General features: G+C 45.2%; 1 protein-coding gene across 1 annotated transcript in view; it reads left to right on the plus strand.

Annotated features, from left to right (window-relative positions):
• LOC142584928 (glutamate receptor ionotropic, kainate 2-like) overlaps positions 1-22,503 on the plus strand; it is a 246,588-nt gene that overhangs the window by 111,975 nt on the left and 112,110 nt on the right. The window contains exon 2 of the mRNA XM_075695279.1: positions 7,201-7,359. Coding sequence (XP_075551394.1) covers positions 7,201-7,359 — 159 coding nt within the window. The remainder of the gene's footprint in view (positions 1-7,200; positions 7,360-22,503) is intronic.

Genomic DNA, 22,503 nt, shown 5'->3' on the forward strand with positions numbered 1-22,503 from the left:
ATTTCGTACCTTGGGCAGCAATGCAAAGGCCAGAAGATGCATGCTTCTCGAGCCTGTCTCGGAAAGTAGTGACTGAGAAAGCAGATAAAGAGACGCAGCGCGGCTTTGCCATAAGCGGGCTCGAGGCGCGAAAACGCGCAGCGGTCTAGCCAACGCTCTCGAGCGTTCGTTTTAAAGCGTCAGCGCAGAAATCCTTTCGTTGCTTCTCTGCCCCCTTCCCGTACGCTCCCGTCTCCGTTTTTCGACGCCTCTGCTTCGGTGAGAAAATTGCACGGCGCGGTGAGAGCGTTGTTCGTTTTCAAACGCCTGTTTCTTTTGTGCGTGAGGCAAGATGCGAGTTAGGCCCGTTTTCGGTCCGCTCAGTTGCGGCGGAACGCCGCGCGGTTTCCGAAGCTTCGACCGTAGCATATACAGTTGCATGCAGTGAAGAGGGAAGCTTGTCGGGGCGAACAGAATGCGCAAATCGCTTGCTGATCACTAAAAAAGAAAGCGTTGAGAGCCCCTGAGCTGTGGTTAGTCAGCTACAGTTCGGAATACAACGCGGTGAAATTTCGATCCCAAATTATCAGCTTTAACATTCCAGATGCTGGATTAACAACCACCATAGTAGAATGCGACGAAGTAAGCTTCTTTTTCATTGACGGCTTGGAAATAACTATAACGCACGCTTAACGCGAATGCTAACGTAATATAAGACGAATGCAAAGCTAACGACGTAGTGTGGTACTCTATATGGTGGCGGGAACTTTGCGTGTTTGCCGATTTTTATTGTCTTCTGCCGGCATTCCTTTTGCCCGATAGGATATGTTGTCATATCAAAAGTTAAAAAAAAATTTTTTTCGTGCGGAAATGTCCGACATACACACAAAAAACAAAGCTAACAAGCTTTCTCTTAGATCAAAAGGTCCTCGAAGGAGCATCAGAGGACTTCAAAAGAGAATAGGGGCCCGTATTTTATTCTCGTACAGATTTTTGTTGTTTCTTTTTTGTCAGTATAGAGCGAAGTGACGTGTCCGAAATCCGAGATTTTGAAGGCAACCAATCCGACTTCTTCGCACGGCGCGATGCACAAAATTTCCCTGTTCGTACGGCCCCCCTACCCCCTCGACCACCCCCCCCTTTCGCGACAGAAAAATAAAGTGTAAGCGAACAGAGAAACGTCGTTTTCCTGCGATCAGCGGGTGCGCGAGGCAGCTTTCCTGGGCTGAGTGAGCCCGGTTGTGGAGAACAAAGCGTTGACCCAGCGCAAGCCGACAAGACGGATTGTCGGTGGACGGGAGGAAGGTAGAAGGGGGAGGGGGGGGGGCACAAAGACCGAATTGCTGCCTTTCTCGAGATCCGTCACAGTCAAGCACTTTTGTTTTTCGGAAAGATTCTCAAGAAACAAAAATGTAGGGGGATGAAAATCACAAATGCTTTGCCGGAATCGAACAGAGTATCGTCGCCCTTTCGTTAGGTCGGATAAACATGTAAACTTGCGGCACTTCCTTTATGCGTTAGACGTAGCTAACAAATTCGTAGCAATTTTTTTGTTTCGTCTTCTTATTCGGGTCGAGGAGAGAGAAGCTTGTGGTATAAAAGTACAATTTTGCCAGGCTGTTATTTCTTTTTAAAGTTACCTGTAATGGGAATGTGTTGACTTTCATCATAATGGACAACGTAAAGTTGCATTGCCGGTAAAAAAAAAAACATAATTATTCAGAAAAACAGACAGCCACCTGAAACAATATGTTTCAAGCCTCTCGTTTCAAACACTGAAAAATTGAGTGTCGTTCGTGACACAGAAAGCTGGAAGTGCTAACACGCACATAAGTGAGACCTGAATGGACAACACAATTTCCGAAAATCGGCGTTAGTGAGGCTACAGTGTTGTCATTTTCGTTACTGCTTTTATCCGTGAAAGCATCCCAACATTTATGTAACGTTTTAATCGCTACCAAATTGCTCAACATCCTGTCGTTCTACGTTTCGGTGTGATACATGTGTAACAGGGAGAAAAAAAAATAAAGACCGAAGAAAGCTTGTGTTCAGCCTTAAAATGTGTACTTGAGCTTTAAAACCAATGTGAAACCATTGTACGGTAAGTACAGTCTACGTGAAGCCAATCGCATGCACTGGACTTCAATTGCACATACCTTTTGCTCCTGCAACTTCCTTTCGACGTGCTTTCACAAAATTAATGTCTCTTTATTTAAATGGTAGCGTTAATCAATTTGATGATGCTTATAAATACTCAGTGTCCTGCTATTTGCTGGATGAAAGGGTGGTACAAACACGCTTTCGTAACAAACGAGTTTAAATTTACGGTCAGCATCAGCAGGAAATCTGAATTGACATTGATTTAAAGCACGGAAGTACATTGAAAGTAGATTACAAGAAAACCCGTTTTACACACGTTCAAATATAAGTTGAAAATTGTCGACTATAGCAAATATAGAATTCAGGCTAGTCCGGGATATATTCTCCGCGTTACGGGATCACTAACAAAAAAAATGCTCTCCTAGAATTCCTGCCTGTTTAAGACTATACTTTATTCGAAGTACTATGGTATCATGAGGGAAACGTTATGTGGTTGCATCAGTGTAAACACGCTACGTACATTATGGTGGCGTGCGCAATCCAGTAAATTGTCAGCTAATTATCCGTAGAGATGTATCTATTGTGTGAACAGCACCTTGGCGGCGGTCACTAGCTATGCTCAGAACGAAGACACATCATTCCTGAGCATTAGAAATATGTAGGTTACCTAAGAGACATTACAAATCTAAGCCATAAACTGTTTGTGCCACTTACTTAACATAGCACTCGAGGCTGAATGATTCAAGGACATCTGATTGAGTCATTTCTCTCATCATATATGTTTTATTAGGCTAGAAGCAATATAGATTACCATGCACTGGTGCCTACGTTTCTGACGGGCGTTCAGAAAACATAAACTAGCGCTCGCAATTTCTACCGCATGCTTATCGCTAGAACAATGCAACATTACAAGCAACTAAATCTAACCCAATCAATGTCATGTCGTTTCGGTGAGACTGATAGGCTCTAGGAATAACTGCGTCAAGGTTATGTAGAGATCTCAATGCAATGCCGTTTTCACAACGGAAGACTGCATACGCGCTGCTTTATTGCCTTGTGCAGATTTTGTTGTTCTAAATGCTGAAAAAACTAAAAAAGAACGATGAAACATGGTTACAGCGCTATAGAAACGAAGAATGTAAACGCGCGCTGCTCAGGTCAAATGGCTTTACTGCACCGATGATGTGATTTCGATTTGAGCGTGCCTTGCTTGCATGCAAGCTTTGGTTCAGTAAATTCATTGGTGCAGTAAAGCCATCTGGTGCAGTAAAGCCATTTGGTGCAGTAAGGGCTGTATCGTGTGTTGCCACTATAGTGATTTTGTCACTAGATTTAGCGGCTTTTCGGTGTGAAAAAAATTATTACTATAATTGACAAATGATTTTTTAGTTTTCGACCAGCGACTTTTTTGAGACGTCACCAAATAATTGGTGGAATTTCAGCGGCTTCGAAGTTTACCAAGTTGCTTAAAAACTTAAAAAACGCTTTTAATATTTAAGTCTGAGACTATTTGACATAAAAGGCGTGCGCTGTCCATGTTTTCTTTCGTGACATTTGTTTGTGAGCTGTCATTCACAAAATGACGAAGAACTTTGTCAGGAATGCAACACAAAGTATGAACAACTTTTGTGATTGAATGGTGTGGCAATATGACTAGCATATACCCTATCTCATATAGCGAGGCGTGACATATACACATACCTACATGTACACAGGAATTGTCGCTCACGCATAACTGTGCCGACTCTGACACTGGAGTTTCTGCGACACGGGACGCTTAATGATGTCGCGTTAAAACAACTTTGTAAACAGGTCTTTATCATTCAAAGGCTACACAACGATGGTAGAAGTAGGCTGTACGGCCGCGTCGGCTGCGTGGCTATGGTAGTCAATGGTGGACTACACTCACAGAGGCCACATACATTGCTGTTAATTACCCTCAAGAAAACAGGCCCAGAAAGTGCAGTTTTTCTATGCTTCTAGAAATCATTAGAAGGGGTTTTAAATTAATGCTACAAGTGCTGGAGTTTGCCTAAGTACGTTCGATTGGCGAAAATTCGCGATTTTCGAAGTAAATTAAGTTACGGACATTTATTCCAATAACAATAATGCCGAGGTATAGAACGCACGATAGATCACAAGTATAAAGGTGTAGTTATCAGAGTGCCTGGGCTCGTTCACAAAAATATCAACGCACCACATCCGTTTCTCGTGGCTTTAGAGCAAAGCCTGCTGCACGGAACATTCAAGCTCTGCAAAGGTTGTCACATAGCATTTGACCTGCATAAGGGCCACGCAAGTGAACAGCATGACCAGGGTCATGTAGCATAATTAAGTTATTGTTTTGCCAGCGCCAAAAACTACAACATTTGCAAGCATAACATGGAGCAAGTGCGTCTTTGTGCGAGAAAGGTCAGGTGACCGTTCCCCTTTTGAACCGTGCTAAACTTGTAATCGTAAAATCTCATGGCAAACATAGAAATTTGGCTGTTATCATGCATTACCTTGAAAACACATTAGTAATGTATAATTCCTCTATACCCTGCTGGTAAAGTCACTGTTTATTTCGTACTTTTACTGACACTAGAAGAACATGAATGGTTTTGTTACATACACTATGCCGTTTAGCCTAATTTACAGTGTTCTGGAAACGCCTAAATTAAATAAAATTCAACACTTTCAGTAATAGTTTTGGCAACATTTGAGAAAAATTTCTTAACAGGAAAACCTATGTGTGCGATCTAAAAGATCTGCACTAAAAGGACAGTAAAAGTCATTACGCACTGGTATACGTAGTAAATAACTGGGTCACAGGTGCACCTCTGAAGTCATTCAGACTTGTCTGAGTAATAATCTATGTTGGCGGCGTGCACTTACAATGTCACAGTGAATTTTAGTAGTCGCCATGGCAGTGAGTTCAATATGTCTCAGTTTGCACTGCTGTTGCACCAAGAAACTAATTCATAAAACTCATTTGGTATACACGTGGAAGTCGACCTTTCCGGCGATGCTCCCGCTGAGCTGCACTTGTACAGTTGCCATATATAAAATTTCCCGCTCGCGTTTTCTCGGTACAGGTTAAACATCTGGCTTGCACCTCACCTAAACGGCTTCTATAAGAGAGCAACATATTTGACGAAACCACCAGGGTTTAGCAGCGACTTCTTTTTTGTTGACACTTTCTGGAGGGTCTTACTTTCTGACAAACATATGCAAAAATTCAGTTCCCGAATATTAGGATACGTGCTTTATTTTTTTCTCTTTCGCATCTCTCGTTCCTGTCGGCACAACAACGAACAAGCCGAATCTCTGGAGTGCACTGTATCTTGGAAAACAACCGCAACAACCACGCCGGTTTCCCAGCCCCGAGAATGACGGATGGTCCCCGGGGTAGGCTTTGTCGCGGTCGCCGCCGCCACTTGTGGACAGTTTCGCCTCTGCAGTTTGGGGACCCGATGAATAAGTGCTGCGAGAAAGTTGAAAAATCTACGCACAGAAATGAGACAAGGCAAAGCGCTGTAAGCGTAGGCCTGCTCTAACGGAGCAGCAACTTGAGGCGGATAGCGACAAACGCCGAAACATAGATAGAGAAGCGAAAAGAAATATGTATACTCATGAAAAGGGGGGATTTAGAAGAAACTGGAGACGCCAGTGGAAAGATAGCAAACGTGCCCAAGGGCGCACTGAAGTGACGTCATGTCGTTCCCTCACGAACGGCCAACGCAGAAAATAAGTTTTTCGTCGGAGCATTGGCGCTATTGCCTATATTCCGGCCACGCCTTCTGAACGCGCGAAGAATAAGACGTACGTGGAACGTGACACGCAGTCCCGGAACGCAATTAATTCTCGCATGCGGGCTCCCACACAACGCGCGTTGTCGAGCCGACAGGGAGGCACTGGCGGTCATGTATTACTCATGCAGGTGGTAGAGCGCAAAGAGAGAAAGATGGTTTGCTGACGTTCTCGCTTCAAATTCTCGGCACCATCTCTTGTTGTTGTTGTTGTTGCTCTGCTCCTTTCCGTCTTCGTCACCGTCCTTGTTGTGGTCATTGTCGTATTTGTTATTCTTGTTTGCTGGTGTAATACGACTTATATGCGTTCGCTTTCTTTTTCTCCGTTTTGTCTTGAAACCAACATCTTCAAGGTTGCAGGAAAACCTAATTCAATCCAGCTGACGGGCATTTCGGTATTTTTCTAGCCCGGCAGTCTTGCATTACCTAAACACTTGCACAGACTCGGTTGGATTTACAACCCAAAGCGATAAGTCGCTAACTTGAACCTCTCGTAGGCATTATTTTTTTTATTGATTTTTACGAACAATATTTTTCCTCCACCTGCTTGACATTATAGAACTAATTATGTTTACCTATTGTTTTATGCTTGGAACATTCGTTCGCATTACGAAGTGCAATCAACCTGTAGCTATATACAATATTGTACGTTATGATGGAGCCATTTATCATGAACTGGCTCGCCTAGTTCTCCTTAAAATTTGGGGATTTCCTTTAAATGTTTAGTGTTTGCGAAAGCAAACAAGGTGATTGCACAGTAGCATAAGTAAAGCAGATCGGATAGAAAAAGTGCGTACATGTGTCGAGTATACAACATATTATGTTGGATGATGGCTCTGTGGCGAGTATAATGCGCTAACTGTCGGCCACGAGCACATGCTTAAATGAAGAAATCATGCGCATACTCCGCGGACTGTGGGAATCTGTCTCAGCGAAGTTCGAGCGTCGAGTTTACGTTCGCGGCCACACGAGTGACCTAGCACGATGCCATCCCTGGCACGCACGCAGCCTCCATTCCCATGACGTGACCTCATGACGTAATCACTAGCGTCGGTCAGTCGGCGCGCGTTACAGCTTGTTCACCCACATTCCTTCTCCCTGCGCCGCACCCGCTTTCTACTTAAACACAACCACGGCCGCCACGATGACTAAACCCGTTAGACGAGAATAAGTAAGCTAAATTAAAAATTTGAAAGAAAAAAAGACATTCGATGAACTTCGTAAAATGAGTCCTGCCGGCTAGGTTAAAATAACGTAGAAATGGGGCAGCGCTCATTTCCTGCTGGACATCTAGCTAACCAATTTTTGCGCACGGCTGCTTTCGTTGCAGGAGCCATTTTCGAGGACGGCGAGCGTGATTCGGAAACTGCGTTCCGCAGCGCGGTCGACCTGGTGAACAACGACCCCGCCCACGCGCTGACAAGGTTCCGACTGGCCGGAGTCGTCCAGAGGATACCGTCCCACGATGCCTTCCACGCTCGGAAAGCAGGTTTGCTGCTCCTTCTGTCTCTGTTGCCGACGTTGATTGTTACGGAAAAGGACATTCCGAGATGTTACTCAAGACACCATGTGCTCTTTGATGTAAGTTCAGGTCATAAAACTAAGAGTTTTCCGATTCTAGATGATTGCTCAGGCTTATCGCGGAGGACCTCTTGAATTTGCGACACACTTTTCTCTAAAACTCTCTCTGTGGCGTTATCACCGAAAGCTGTTCCCCTGAACTAGTGCCGAAAACTTTTTCCGAAAGCTATTCCCGGGAGTACGGCAAGTTGCGATTATTTATTGCTTGCCTTATTTTGCGCACAAGGGTAACAAGTGTCTCGGTAAGCATTTGAATACTCTCATGGTCGCTCATGGTTCCTTCCCCGCAATTATAAATTATTTCACAGCACTGCGACGGAAAAAGTTTTCGTTTCTTCGCAGCATTCGGCCCCTTAAATGTGTTGCACGATTCGTGATTCGACTCGTGATTCAACGTGTTGAACTTCGTTTGCGAGGTATTATGAAAGTTTGCTTTCACGCGCAGCTAACTACAGCCATTATGCATATATTAAGCTTTGGAGGCGGCAAAATATCCGTGCCTTTTCATGTTGTTCTCATTTGCAATGCAAAGAAGAGAGCATGGCACAACCGAGCAGACTTTGATACCACATGCCTTCTGGAGAAATGCTTGATGTGATCATAAAAAGAAACGGTTTTTTCAGCCGTCTGCTCTTTTTCGTAATTACCCGATAAGAGAGGGACGGAAGGGAAATAATCCTCCCAATCTGGGGGATTATTTCTTTCGGCAATACTCGGACCCTAGGGTTGACAGCCGTGATCATCTGCAAGGTGACATGGGTGCTTGAAAATGAAAAAAGATTGAAGATTTCAAAAGCGCTTAACCACGGAAGAGAAATCTCATTGGTGTATTAGAAGAAAATATCATGAACACGTTTTGTGTGACAGGAAACTTTAGCTCGTCACAAATAGAAGCGAGATGTTAACAGCATTTCTCCCACTCGACATAAGATGGAACCCACAGGCGTTAGGACAGTATGAATAAACAGCATACAGTCAAATGTTCGTTTTTCTATGATTTACTATTTTGTGCTTGTGTATATCAGACTCGGAGTATACATGTATACTTTCTCAGAGGGAGGTAAATTGTGCCTGTGAATCATGTTTGACCTCTTACAAGGATGTGTCTAGCTAGTAGGCTGTATAAGTGGGCACTGATGATATAGTTAGAATGCAGTCAAGGCGATCGCGTCTATGTAAGGATTCCCGATTCATGCTCGTCTGACATTGAAACTTAAAGAGTGACGTCACTCATGGGCGGCATATAACGCTCATTTTGGTGAATGAAGGTCGCCAGCATTTACTACATTGCATAAATTAGCGGCATCACTTCTCTTTGCCATACCTGAATCCGGTTATGCACTTCTTGGTCAACAGGCCTTGTGTGTCTCACTTGGAGCACTCGTCTGACTCCTTCATTTAAAAAAAAATTTACCTCGTTCGCTTAATGGTGAAATAGCTACCTGCAGTCATGTTAGAATGGTTGCATTTTGCGGTAAAAGACACCCCGATAAAATCGCTTGGTTATCGCGTTCTGCCTATTGCCACGAATTTAAAGCGCATTTTCTGAAACACCTTGTGTGGTATTTAAGGCGAAGCTTTCTTTGCCGTACCTTTCATTGTTTCGCCTTGGGCGGTTGGTTTCTTGCTCGTTGGGTTCTCACCGAGTAGATTGTTTCTCACACTTAAATAATTGAAAAAAAAGAAAGGAAGCGCGTCTCGTTACGCGATTCGCACCTTGGCGCCCCAGCACAGCTGGCCGATGCGCTAAGCATTAAGGCACAAGTGCCCTTTCTCTCTCTCTCTCTCTCTTTCATCCTTCAAGGTAGGCCACGATTGCGCGTTAACTTCTATCCGGCCAACTGCGACTTGCTCTTGCAGATGATGGCACGTGCTGATGATGAATACGATTTTCAGGCTTTCGTACTATGGCACATGGATCGGGCAAGAAGCGGCCGGTTCAATTAAACAAAAAAGAAGTTGTAAAGTTGCGTGATACGGGTGCCCCAGAACACATGTGCGCGTGCCATCTTCGTTCACGCAAAGAGACAGGAATTTAGACGGGGAAATTTTATTGGGGGGAAAATAAGAAGCTGGAGGGAGCGGATGCACATCACGTCGGCTCCGTATTCCACGAATGTTTTTGTAGCGCCAATCACCAAGAAGCCACCCGCTATTGCAAGCCAACGCATTCAGCTCGTTCCAGGAACAAGTGGTTACCGAAAACGTGGTGGGATTCTCATTTTTCAAGCCTCTACAACAATATTTTGGCCGCACCTCGTGGCGGGAGAGCCGCGAGGCCACGTGCCAGAGCCGGCTTCCTCAACAATTGCCGATCATTTTCTCAATAATGGAAGTCACCGTAGAGGGGCGCAGCATATCCCAGGAAGAAATGGATATAAGCAAGGGATGGGTGGAGGTCAGACACATAAGATCAGACCGGCGAACCTCCCAACATCGTGAGAGCACCTTGTCGCCGACGCGGCTCGACAAGCGCAACAATAACTCATGGAAAGGCAGGCTAGAGCAAATACGCAAGGCAGGCAGAATGCCACATTTGCCAAGAGGGGATTACAAGATTGCGATCAGACCGCGTGGAGGACTCAAAATATGCAAGCACGTTATATGGAGTTCACCTCACAGCTGCGGTACAAGATGCGGCAGGCATTCCTCGAGCTGAAAGGGAGCAGGGCATTGTCTGCCCCAACAATTTTCAAAATATCCTCATCGTCAGTACATCGGGTCAAGAGCGTGCAAACGAATATCAGGAAGTAGCACGTATCAAGATTCAAGACACGGTTTACGAGATAATGCTTACGAGACAGCGCCGGACATGACGGGCAAAGGAGTCACCACAGGAAAAAGCAAAAACCCAACGGTGATAGCAGCAAAGAGACTCAGTAATACTACCACAGCGACTGTGTTCTTTGAAGGAGACAAAGTGCCCACGTAAGTCCGATACAGGCCAGCGCTACTCCCTTGCTCCCTGTACAGGAAACAAGTGGATTTCTGTCACCAATGCAACATACTTGGACACAGAGGAGATGTATGTCCCAACCCTGACAACAAGATTTGTGCGGGAGGTAGAGCAACACACCCTGATAAAGACCATAGGTGCCAACCTAAATGTCAGTTATGCGTTGGAAAACATCGAACGAATAGGACTAGGGCAATGGACGGATAACTACATCAAGAGCTTCCTATCAGATAGGAAAGCAGTCATCTCCGTCGGAGGGCTCAAGTCGCCAGAGATCGACATAGGGGGGGGGGGGGCGGCACGCCGAGAGGCTCTGTCAGTTCGCCGACGCTGTTTAATCTCGTCTTGATTGGACTCCCCGAAAAATTAAATAACATAGAGTTCCTGAATCACACAATCTACGCGGACGATATTATTATCTGGACTTGTGATGGTAGCGACGGATCAATAGAACGACTCCAGACTGCAATTAACACAGTAGAGGAACACCTCATGAGAACAGGCCTCACACGCTTTGCAAAGAAATCTGAACTTCTCTTGCACCGCCCCACACTTTGGGGCAGGCCTCCCAAAGGATACGACAGAAACGAGGCTCATGAGGAAATCAAGCTACACACCAAGAACACAAATGTGTAAAGCGTAAGGAAGTTAGGCACAAAGGTAACAAACACCATGAGATTAATCAAACGAATTACTAACAAGCACCAGGGTATGAAGGAAGAAAGTATCATACAGCTGATACAATCATTCGTAATAAGTCAGGTCACATACCTAGCAGCCTTCCACAATTGGTTTGCAGCTGAAAAGACTAAAATTAGCAACCTGATAAAAAAGGCATACAAACTAGCACTAGGGATTCCCATCAGTACGAGCATGGATCTCTTGCTAAAGTTAGGACTCCACAACACACTGGACGAACTCATAGAAGCACAGCAAACGTCTCAAGCAGAACGACTAACGAAAACCAAAACAGGACGGCATATACTAAGCAAACTAGGAATGAATTACCACAATCTATACGGGGAAAAGAGGACGATAACGAGAGAAATTCGTGACAAACTCCTAGTACCAAATATACCCAAAAACATGCATCCAGGTTACAACGACGGCAGACGCAAGAGTAGAGCAGAGAAAATTACCCGAACCTTTGGGTCAGACGACATAGCAACCTTCGTAGACGCGGCTGAATACCCACACAGAAATAGCTACGTAGCAATAATCGTAGATCACACCCAAAAACCCCTTACAAGCGTATCAGTTATTACCAAACATTCCTAGACAGCAGCGGAGGTAGCCATTGAACTAGCATTGGTCTCCACGAATGCTCAGTACATCATTAGCGATTTTCAAGCGGCCATTAGAAATTATGCAAAAGGTAGGATGTCTCCTGAGGCATGTCTCCTGAGGCATCAGAGTCAATGAAGCTAAATTTTCCAATGCAGAGATCAACGGGAGGCAACTGCTCTGGTTCCCAGCGCATACGACTCCAGACATTCCCGCAGTCAACCTCAACGAGGTAGCACACCGTGAAGCTGGAGGTCTTACTCGCCGAGCTGAGCAAAGAGTGTCTTCCATCGGTGAGGATAACGCGGAGGACGAAATCTGGAGAGAAAAAGATAGATTAACAAGGTTTAGCGATATAAGCAAATTCTATCAAAATCGGAGGCGAGTATTACCGCCACCTCACATTAAACTGAACAGAGCTGAGTCCGTTACTTGGAGGCGACTACAAACAGAAACTTATACGAGCCCCGTGCAACTAAAATCTTTCTACCCCGATATATACGAGAGCGATATGTGCCAGCTATGCAAGTCTGTTAGAGTCACCTTTCAACACAGGTTGTGGGGATGTGAAATATACTAAAATAAAATGGCAGTGTCCCCAGAAAATCTACGGGCGCGGTGGTCGGCCATGCTGCTCAGCTCAGAACTAGAAGACCAACTTTGGGCTGTCCAGCGAGCCAAGGAAGCCGCACGGGAGCATCAGCTCCCAGTGGCCATCTAGGCGGCCAAAGGCCCGAGCCTCCTAATCGCCGGATTCCAAATAAACTTATCACATCACATCAATTTTATTGCATTTCATTAACTGCTTCACGAAAACTTCACTTCATATCCAACCTAAATTGTACGTTTTACATGCATAACGTCTATATTATTATTATTATTATTATTATTATTATTATTATTATTATTATTATTATTATTATTATTATTATTATTATTATTATTATTATTATTATTATTATTATTATTATTATTAGTATTACACCAGCCGTTTCACGCAATTTGAGTCTAAGTTTGAGAATATAGTGTTACACATTAGACCAACGGGCTTGACGGCACATTGTTCGTAGTAATCTTTAGTTATTCAGAGTGTATATTGTAGGTCTATCAGTGAGCGAAGTAGTTAGTTTAACGTGCAAAACTTCATATAGCCATCTTGTTGTGTAAGTCAGAGGTTGTAGCGCACTGCCAGATGCACCTTATGATGTTGCATTTAGGACGTTATTTCTTATGGCCAATAAAATGTCAGAGATATGTATTAACTTTCTGTCAGAGTGAACAGTAGAAAAGAAAGATATGTGTACTCTGTATGAGGGACACAGCCACAGTGGGGTGCGTCAAACGTCTTGTGCGTGCTTCAAGCGATGTATGGGGACTATGGTACAGAAATGATGTAACCAAGTGTGTAGGCTGCGCACGAATTAGCAAGTTTACATGCTTAACCTACGTTGCAGCTAGTGGGGTGTCACTATTTAATTTTACAGTCGGGCTCGCTCCCTATTTGTAGGGAGCCCATTTGGTTTTTGCGGGGGGTGAATGGGCGTTAAGGTAAAAATAGCCCCACCCCCACTCCACCTCCATACCGGCGGCGCTCGAGGATGCCCTTGCACCACTCGATCTCGCCGTGCTCGTGGATGGGTGAGACTCATGCGATTGCGCTCGCTATGGAGACGGACACGTTCCTCCTCCTCGATGAAAATGGTTGGATATGCTTACGTCTTCTTGCCCGAGTCTCTTCATGCCATTTATATACCGTGCAGGGCGAAAGCAGGCGTACAATGTTGTGCCTCTGCAGTGTGAACGCCGAGCGACAATCTAAATGTAGCTGCGATTCCGCCATGTGCGGCTAAATAATCGCAACATATTTGCATTCCATACGTGCACGATTGAGTAATGGCTTCATTTCTCAACACAACGCTTCTAAACCAAAGACACGCTACGGGCACAGTTGCAAAGATATGAGGTATTATGTTTTGTTTACTTTTAGAAAGTGGCTGCCCCTGGACCGATTTTAAAGACATTTCATGTCAATATAAGAGGCTGGCATGCTGTTGGGCGTTAGTATGAGCATAGAAAACACGCAATGACATGCCTCAACGTCGCTTTAGTTTTTTACCTATTTCACGTGTGGCACCACCTGTGTTAAGGCAGCGACAACCTACGCCAGTGACTCATTTGCTAGCACTTCCCATGTAAGGACTCGTGCCGCGTAGTACCGATCTTACTGCGATGTCATCTACCAGCGTGATCGTCTTTTCAGTACTAGTTCACCTGCTCGAAAAGCTTATTCGCAAGGATTGCCATGCTAAGTCGATTGCGAGCGAGCCTCCCTATTCGAATATACTGGAACTTCCCGTGTCAGCTGCAGTTCATTTCACGGGCAAGTTGGTAACTTGTACGTGAGCCTACCAAGGTAAGTTCTGCAGGAAATCTTTATGCAGTGCGGGCCGATTTCTTACCTAGCTGTGCAAAGTGCCTCTTGAGCTCGTCTAAATAATTGCAATGCAGCGACTGGCGGAGCAATCCGCCAGTGGGCGACGTGCGCGGAGAAAGGCGCCGCGCCTTCCTCACTGCGGTAGTTTTCCGCGCGCGTCGCCAGTGCTATAGCACTGCACAAAGCGGCGCGACTCACTGCTTTGATACCAAAGCGTCCTCGAACGCCTCGAAACGATGGAATCGCCTCGTGAAACGTGGCTCGCGCGCCCACAGGCATAATGAGCTCGTTTGTATGGGCACGCCTGGCTCGCAGAGATATACACGCAGCCAGCTCAGGCGGCCGTACATCGAACATGTGAAGATGCGTGCGAAAGCTCGAGCTCTAAGGAAGGCCTGCAAATTAAACCTACTCGCTTCTTCGGTGCAATTACGCAGAAGCCTGGATTCACATTTTGCGTCGTCTCGGTTACACTTACACAAAGAAGATATTGTGTTTTTTTCTGCATAGATGACACGCCCGGGTACAGGATGACTTCTATTAAGCAATGCACTTTTGGTCGATTCGTCAATACTAAGCAAGCATGGCATTGTATAATGTTATCTTAGAGATAAATACTCTGTCGCCATTAAACAAGATGTATGTACTGTACTTTATGGCAGGGTCCCTCGTTTTCTCTACAGATAAGTGATTTAGTGTGCTCAAAGTATGGGCTATCAATTGAACCTGCAGGAAGATTCTCAGCTGGTTTCATCTTCTTCAATTACCACTGAGTGCTCTTGGGCCTAATGAAAGCGAGTGAGAAATGTATACCTTGCGGAAAGTCTCCCGAATACAATAAAGTCACTAAAAATTAAATGAGTGCAATGGTTTATTTTACAACAAAAATTGTTTCCGATTCACTCTTCATTTATGTCTTATTTGGAGGACGTTATAGAAAAGCAATAATCTATACATGTGTAGTGTTTCAATTACGTAAAGAACATTGCGGTTTCTGTTTCAACCTTGCTTTAGGAAAAGCGTACTAAAGATAGTGTGTTTTACTTGGCGCGCGAAACGCCGTGCACTTGTGTGTGTGTACGTAGGCGTGTGCGCTTCCAATTTTGGAGGAATCCGCTGGGCTCGTTCAGAAAAATGACGTTTCTCGCTCGCTGAAGGCTCTGTAAGAGAAAGCCTCATACGCTTTTCTGTAGAGGAGTGAGATTGAAAAGGCTACTCGGCGCGTAAGGAAAAGTGAGAAAAGATCGATCTCAAGGATTAATTTGCAGGCAAGGATTGCTGGGCCGGAGAAGAAATCCGAAGCTTCTAATTTATTAAAAAAGAAAGTCGCAGTTTCGCCCGAACGGCAAAGCGTCGATTTCGATAGAAAATCAGCACACTGCCATGCTAAGTTAGGATAGTACGTTTATCATCCGTATCAGCAATTGTAAACGTTCGCTTTCTACCTAAACTACCAAGCATGGTGTCAGCGCGCATGTCAAATATGAGCGCATCACACTCGATGGTCGCGGACCCCTGCTGTCAAAACTCTGGCGAGAGGAAACGCGACAGCAGCAGCGAGTGAAGTGCCCTTCGTGCTGTCTATCGCTTCAACGTAAACTGAGCGTCGAGAACACACAGCACGCACAAAGCCAAAGGGCCGTCGGCGCACACGGACTCTGCCCCCAATGCAGATCGCTTTCGGGATGTCGCCTAACCCGAGCGCTACCGCCACATGCGCAGTTGCAGCCGGAGTAGACCACCGCCCCACCTCCCCTCCCCGCGGCACCTCGGAACGCCGGGTACCTCACGCACGACGGGAGACGGCGCGCAGCGCTTTCCTCCCTTTCGTTGTGGATGAGTTGAGTTGAGTGGTAGTAGGCTACCAGTGGCATTAACATTGCAGTTGCCGCCGGCAATTTCTCCACCGTAGCGGCACTTAAAATACATGTCACATAAATCAAACACAGTTGTGGTTGAGATTGAGCCCGTATCGTTGGCACCCCTCGCACACTTTCGCTCGCGCATGCAGCGTAGGGTTCGCGGCAACGGTGTTACCGACCTTGGAAAATATACTGAACAGCACGGCGACGGCGACGCCCATCTCAGAAATGCGCCGGGTGTGCCCGTATGATTGGTATCGCAGTAAAACAATAGTAAAAATATAGAAGAAGCGTCTACTTTTATTTTCTTTTTCTGTTCTTACTTATTGGTGTTGGAATGAGAATTGGGAACGCAGCCGTCATAGGGTCGCCAGGCCTGTTTTATGTAGAGACACAGACACAGAAAAAGGAGAAAGCCATCAATACGCATAGTTCACAAGGTGAAATACAAACCACGTCGTCAGCGGGAACTTCTTTATCAACTGCCGAGTTCCATTCACACAGATTGTGTAACTGTTGCCAGGGGCACAAATGGGTTCTTGGACTTTTCTTTCATGGTACACCTAGACAGAGCTGTTTAACTATTGTGTAGATAAACAGCACGAATTTCCAAGTGATACACAGCAGTACTTGGCACAATAGGACGCCAAATGTGCGGAAGCCGTTAATGAGACGTGAACAATAACAATGCTACCGTGTTGAATATCATCATCACATTTAAGCCTACCGCAGCACGAGGGGCTCTCCCAGCAAACTCCAATTGTCCCTGTCTTGCGCCAGGTGAAATCACCTTCAGCCGCTGTTTGTAGCTTGCTTTAGCGTAGGCAACGAATTCACGTTTTTACAGCTTGACGACAGAGCTTGAGGACTGCCTTTATTCAAAAGTAAGAGCAGGTTTGCCGAGTGGCAGTGGTGGCGCCTCAGTCGGGCAGCCGCTTCGGTTTCAAGACAGGGTAGGGGGCAATGACCCCCACGGCGAGGACAGCGAAGTGACAGATAGTTGCTACAGCACCACAACATTACCGTACACAACTGTAAAACCCATGCTCCCTCAACGTACCCGCCGCGGTGGCTTAGCGGCTATGTTGTTGCGCTGTTAAGCACGCGGTCGCAGGACCAAATCCCGGCCGCGGCGGCTACGTTTAGATGGAGGTGAAATGCAAAAAAAAAAGAACGCCCGTGTCACGTAAATCGGGGCACGTTAAAGAACCCCAGCTGTTCAAAATTAGTCCGAAGTCCCTCCACTGTGGCGTGCCTCTTAATTAGATCGTGGTCTTGCCAAGTAAAACCCCACAATTTAATTTGTTTTTAATTGCTCCCACAGCGTTCCTGTTTTGGCCACGGTATGCGCGGCGCCCACGGGGAGCTCAAGCGAACGTTGCAGGTGATCGGGAAATTCAATAACTCGGAGGAACAAAACCCTTGAAGTAAACGAAAATAAACACGACTGCGGAAATGGGCGAAGTAATTAATGGGGCACTGCAATCGATGTAAGTTGAAAGAACGAAAGAAGTGTTCAGCTGCGAAGAAATCGCGAGAGTTAACGAGAACAAAAGAGGGACAAACGAGAATAATAAAAAAAGAAGGAACGAAGCACTACCAAACAAGGAAGAAGAATGTTTGAGAACTCGATCAAGAGGACCTCGGGCAACTCGAGCTTGAACGAGGAAGGAGGCCGGTCGAGCATGGGCGGACGCTGCACTGGGCACAGTTTTATTTCATCCTTTTATTTGAGGTCTTCGCGGCCAAAGAAGAACTTGGCCTCTCCGCGCTTGCACTGAGCTTCATTATCGCCGTGCGTCTTCGGAGAAGCAGGGAAGCTCCCGTAGCGCGAAAGCGCACAGAATGACCTGAACTTGCACATTCCCTTTCGAGGAATATTTGTGGCACTTAGCGCTCGTTACTTTCTTTCGGTGTTTAGGAACTTGAACCTCTCTGTCGAGCTGAACATCTTCTCTGTGAGTATCTTGCGGATGTTGTTGATTGGCCCGTGCGAAATGACTGTCGCTATTGTTTTATTCGTTATGCGAACGATCATCTGTTAGCGTACACGTGTTTTGAAAGCTCGAGAGGTAATGACGCTGAAATGGCAACGAGAAGGGAACATCCACCGGAATAATCACTTCTTCGTCCAATGCATTCATGTTTTATTATTGGGACAACTCCTTCGAAATAGCAGGAGAAATGTAGCAGCGGCTATTTTGAAACCACCCACCAATTTCCCATGTGTGGATGTTATGCGACTAAGATAAGTTTTCCGGGAGTTTGTCCGTTGAGTAGCTTCCTCGCACTTCACTATTTGCCACCTCAGTTTCAGCGCACTCGGCTTTACACGTGCCCTTTTTTGTACCCTAGACAGCACTGTGTCCTTCTTTTCGTACATATCTTCGTTACTAGGTGTTCCGATGAACTTTAGCGTCCACGGGGATTCCTGGGCGTCCTCATGGCGGCACTGTTTTCAGATTTGCCGAGTTGGCTGCCGTTTCGCTGTCTCATTAACAAGTCTGTCAAGAAACGTCCCAAGAAGCGAAACACAGTCAGATTTTCAGAAAGTTAAGGTAAACGTTGGGTATTGTAATGTGTGTCTATCGACTGTACACTGCGCTGACGAGCGAAGCTTGAAAGCGTCACGCGTCGCTCGGCATGCTGGCGAGAGCGGCCATTTGCAAAGCAAAGCTTATGGCATGCAAGCGCAAAGCTGCAACACAACAACCCACCCCGTCACCACCCACAGAGTCAGCGCCTTCATTCTGGAAGGCAACGCGCTTCTGAATGTGCACTCTTTCGGCCCACAAAGGCTCTAGCTCAGCATTACAAGAGCGTAGTGCGAAGCAAAGTATGGCAAAAAGTAAAGGACCACACACGAATACTATCGCGGGGCGCACAAGCCATTATATGTCAGAGACATTCTTCAGGAAGGCTTTCCTTCCAACGCGCGCGTTCGGTAAGATCTTCACGCATGGTAATGGGTGTACCGAAGTGCACGTTCCAGCGATATCCTCGATGTGCTTCGCAGAGCCGAGAAAGGATTTTGCTCGCACCATCGACCAAAGCGCAGTGAACCTTGACCTTTTCCGATATAGTAGAAACATTCTTGGATCTCTGTCTGACTTCCATTGCTCCAGGCGTGCTTCACCCCTTTCAATGCTTTTCGCGGTAAGTCCCTTTTTTTTTCCGGCAATTTTAGCGCATTCTCTTGCCAGATAGCGTTCTTCTTTCCTGCTCCGAGAGAGACATGCTCTCGCGTTTCAGTCTTGCCTTTACGTGACCAACGAGCTTTCGTCTGCTCCTAATGGTCCCTCGTGGGCCGTATATGGCTTCGAGAGACATCTTGATCAGTGCACTCACATCAATGAAGGGGACCACGTGCCGGCAGGCTCGCTTGTCCGCATAAGAAAGACGACAAAAAGTAAAACCTTGAATGGCACTGTTCGACGAACTCTAGACTCGCTTTCTCTTTCAAACACACGCTGTTTCTGTTTCATTTTTTTTTTTTGGGGGGGAGGGAGGTCGAGAATAGAGGTTGCTTCTTTGAACTGCCCAATATATTTTGATAACAGTTATATGTAGTCAGTGTGATGAGGCAATAGAAATGATGGGCTGACGGATAAACACAAACTTCTTGTCCAACATGTGTCCATGTCATTGACCCTACCTGTTTGACCTCATATTTCGTCTAGCTGCGTTCCATAATTCTGCAGTTATAAGATAAAATCTGAGAAATAATATTTTACCGCCGAATTATCATCGCGTAATATTCTACTCCGGATCACATTTATGCAATGCATAAGGCACAGGATTTTCACTCGGGAAAGAACATTAATTCAGCTCACTGTATTACAATGCTACAAAGAGCCATTTCGATATGGTCTTTCAAAGATCGCATTTCATTAAAGTTGACAATTGTTTTTCGAAGAGGACAGTATGATTCTTCTCATACAGCCTCTCAATAAGTCAGAGAGATGAGATACTATCGCTGCTTCCATTAGTTCAGTATAGGCAGCCTTAGCTCTGCCTTACTTGCGCCATAACCACTGTGCGCAGGTATTGATACCCGCCTTATAACATTTTCTGTATACTTGACTACTAAATTTTAATGAATATAAATAAAAAATCTTAGCTGACTGTATGGCTACACGCCTATTTTTGCCGCATTTTCAGCAAACTTAGTTTGTAGCAGCTTTATCGCATATCACTAATACTCCCAACCTAGTATTGGACGCCCTCTTTATTTTAGAAATAGATTTATTATTTTAGATTTGCAGCAGAACTAAATTTGTAAAGAGCCCGTGAAAGGTAGTTTAAATAAATACCAAAAAGCACATACATTATTGTGCACACAGGACGTAAGCGAAAAAAACATGTCTTCTTTTGTGTGTTACACGAACATCTCTTCCTTTTTCTGTTAAGGTTTCTTGCTTCCATTGTCGAAGTAAATACAGAAATTTTACTTTATTAGAAGTTCTCAGAAAAAAAATTACTGATTTTCGTCTATTACATTTGTACAATTAGGGCATCTACAAGACCAACTAGTTCATTTCTCGATTGTTTGTTCCTGCATTCATTCGCAGAATTGGCAACACAATAGGCACTTTCACGAGTATGGAACTGCTCTCCCATGTACAATTCGTAGAAAGATTAAACAAAACTTTGAGTTGTATTTTTTTTTTTTTTGCTGTCTCGTTTCTTGCTCGCTCTAATATTTATGCATGGTAACTCATGTTGCAGTGGTACTGACGAAGGAACAAATTCTCAGCAAGTGTTTTGTTTGTGGTGTACCTTATTGCGTTGTGTCCTCATGCGTTGTGTCCACTCACCAATGGGATCGCACAGAGACGGGAGAAGAGAAAGGTTAACCAGAACGAAAATCTGGTTTTGCTGCCTTACACGGGGGTGTGGGGTAGGGGCACGTAAGAAAATGAGAAGGAAATAGAGAAATGTGCGACCAAAGCATCACGCACAATTGCTGCTGTGCCCCGCACAGAATATCCGTCCACATTTGCAAGTTGCAGAAGTCCTTGTGCAGGTTTGTTGTCCACAAGAATTGCAACAATGCGTTCGAAGCTCTTTGCTGCGATGGCTAGTGAGTGCTTAAGTTTCTCCTCGCGACCACAGTCACCACAAGCAGCGCTGTCAGCAATTACAATGCGAAATGCAAAATGTTTTTTTTTTAATATATTCCTAGCCCTAGCCCACAAAGCAGGGTAACATTGCGTCGGCGGGAGACCTGCTAGGATGTAAACATGAACCGAAGAGTATAGGTTGTGCAATTGGTTGTGCTGAAATTCTGGTGTCTTCCACACTGAGAGCGTGATGTATCTTGCCAGCGCGCTAAGCATTCTGGCCGCATGTAACAGTGACAACAGTATCAATTCTGACATGTTGTCTTCAAGCGCTGACCGAGAGACATTATCCGTGCGATCGATATACCTAGGATGCCGCAATCAGATGGAAACCGATAAAGTGTATTTCACGCTGTTCTTGCTCGGTCGAATTATCAAAAGGTACTCTGATCTCAAATACCATTTCTTCGTATAGTCGATGCCGCAGGACTGTTAGCAAAGAGAGCAGCGCCGCTTTCGGAACGCTTAATAAAGTTCGTACTTGAAGTTGATCGTGGCTCGTGGTACGAAGTTCCGCAGCCGTGTATGTCGTCGGGTTGCACGTCTACAATAAATACCAACCATATATATATATATATATATATATATATATATATATATATATATATATATATATATATATATATTACTTATTATATATTACTTCACTTATTCCTGCCGTGCGCTAGCTGATTCCAACTTGCACTTGCAAATTTCCTCATTCGAGCTTTTTCTGTGCATTGCTGTCCTCGACTGCACTTCCCTTCCCTTGGCGCACATTCTGTAACTCTAATGGTCCAACCGTTCATCTGGACTGCCGATTTCATGGACTTCGCGGTTCAATTTTTTTTTCTGAATGTCATATAGAACATAGCGTGGTTCGGGTGTAGGCCTGTTGATGGTTCATGATTCGGGAAGTTACCGCAAGAAACACACGAGACGAAGAAAGAGACAACACGAAGCGGTACTGACAATTAAATATTTAATGAAACAAGCATAAAGGTTGTAGAGATCAGACGCGTGAATCCGAAAAGCAAGAATCAGCAATACATAGAGCGACTTTCCACAGGAGTGCGCTACAAATACTAAGATAAACGCTGAAAACTGCTGAGGCACCGAACACGTGTGCGTCACATGGTAAGAAACAAATGGTCTTTCTGAGAAATTGCAACTGACGGCGAGTTAAGGCAATCACCGTCCTTAAAGCGTCGCATGTCCAATGCCTCTACATTCTGCCGATAATCTCAGTGCATGATAACAAAGGAGAGCAGCCCAAGCAGCTGCGGCAATGAATAGCCAAGTTCGACCTTTCAGCAGCCCCCAAAGAACGCTCATGCTCACGCGGGCGAATGTTAATACACCCACCGGCTTGTCCAATATAGACCTGCCGCACTTAAGTGGAATCTTATAAAAG

The sequence above is a fragment of the Dermacentor variabilis genome, chromosome 6 (genome assembly GCF_050947875.1).
Source record: "Dermacentor variabilis isolate Ectoservices chromosome 6, ASM5094787v1, whole genome shotgun sequence".
NCBI classification, from domain to species: domain Eukaryota; kingdom Metazoa; phylum Arthropoda; class Arachnida; order Ixodida; family Ixodidae; genus Dermacentor; species Dermacentor variabilis.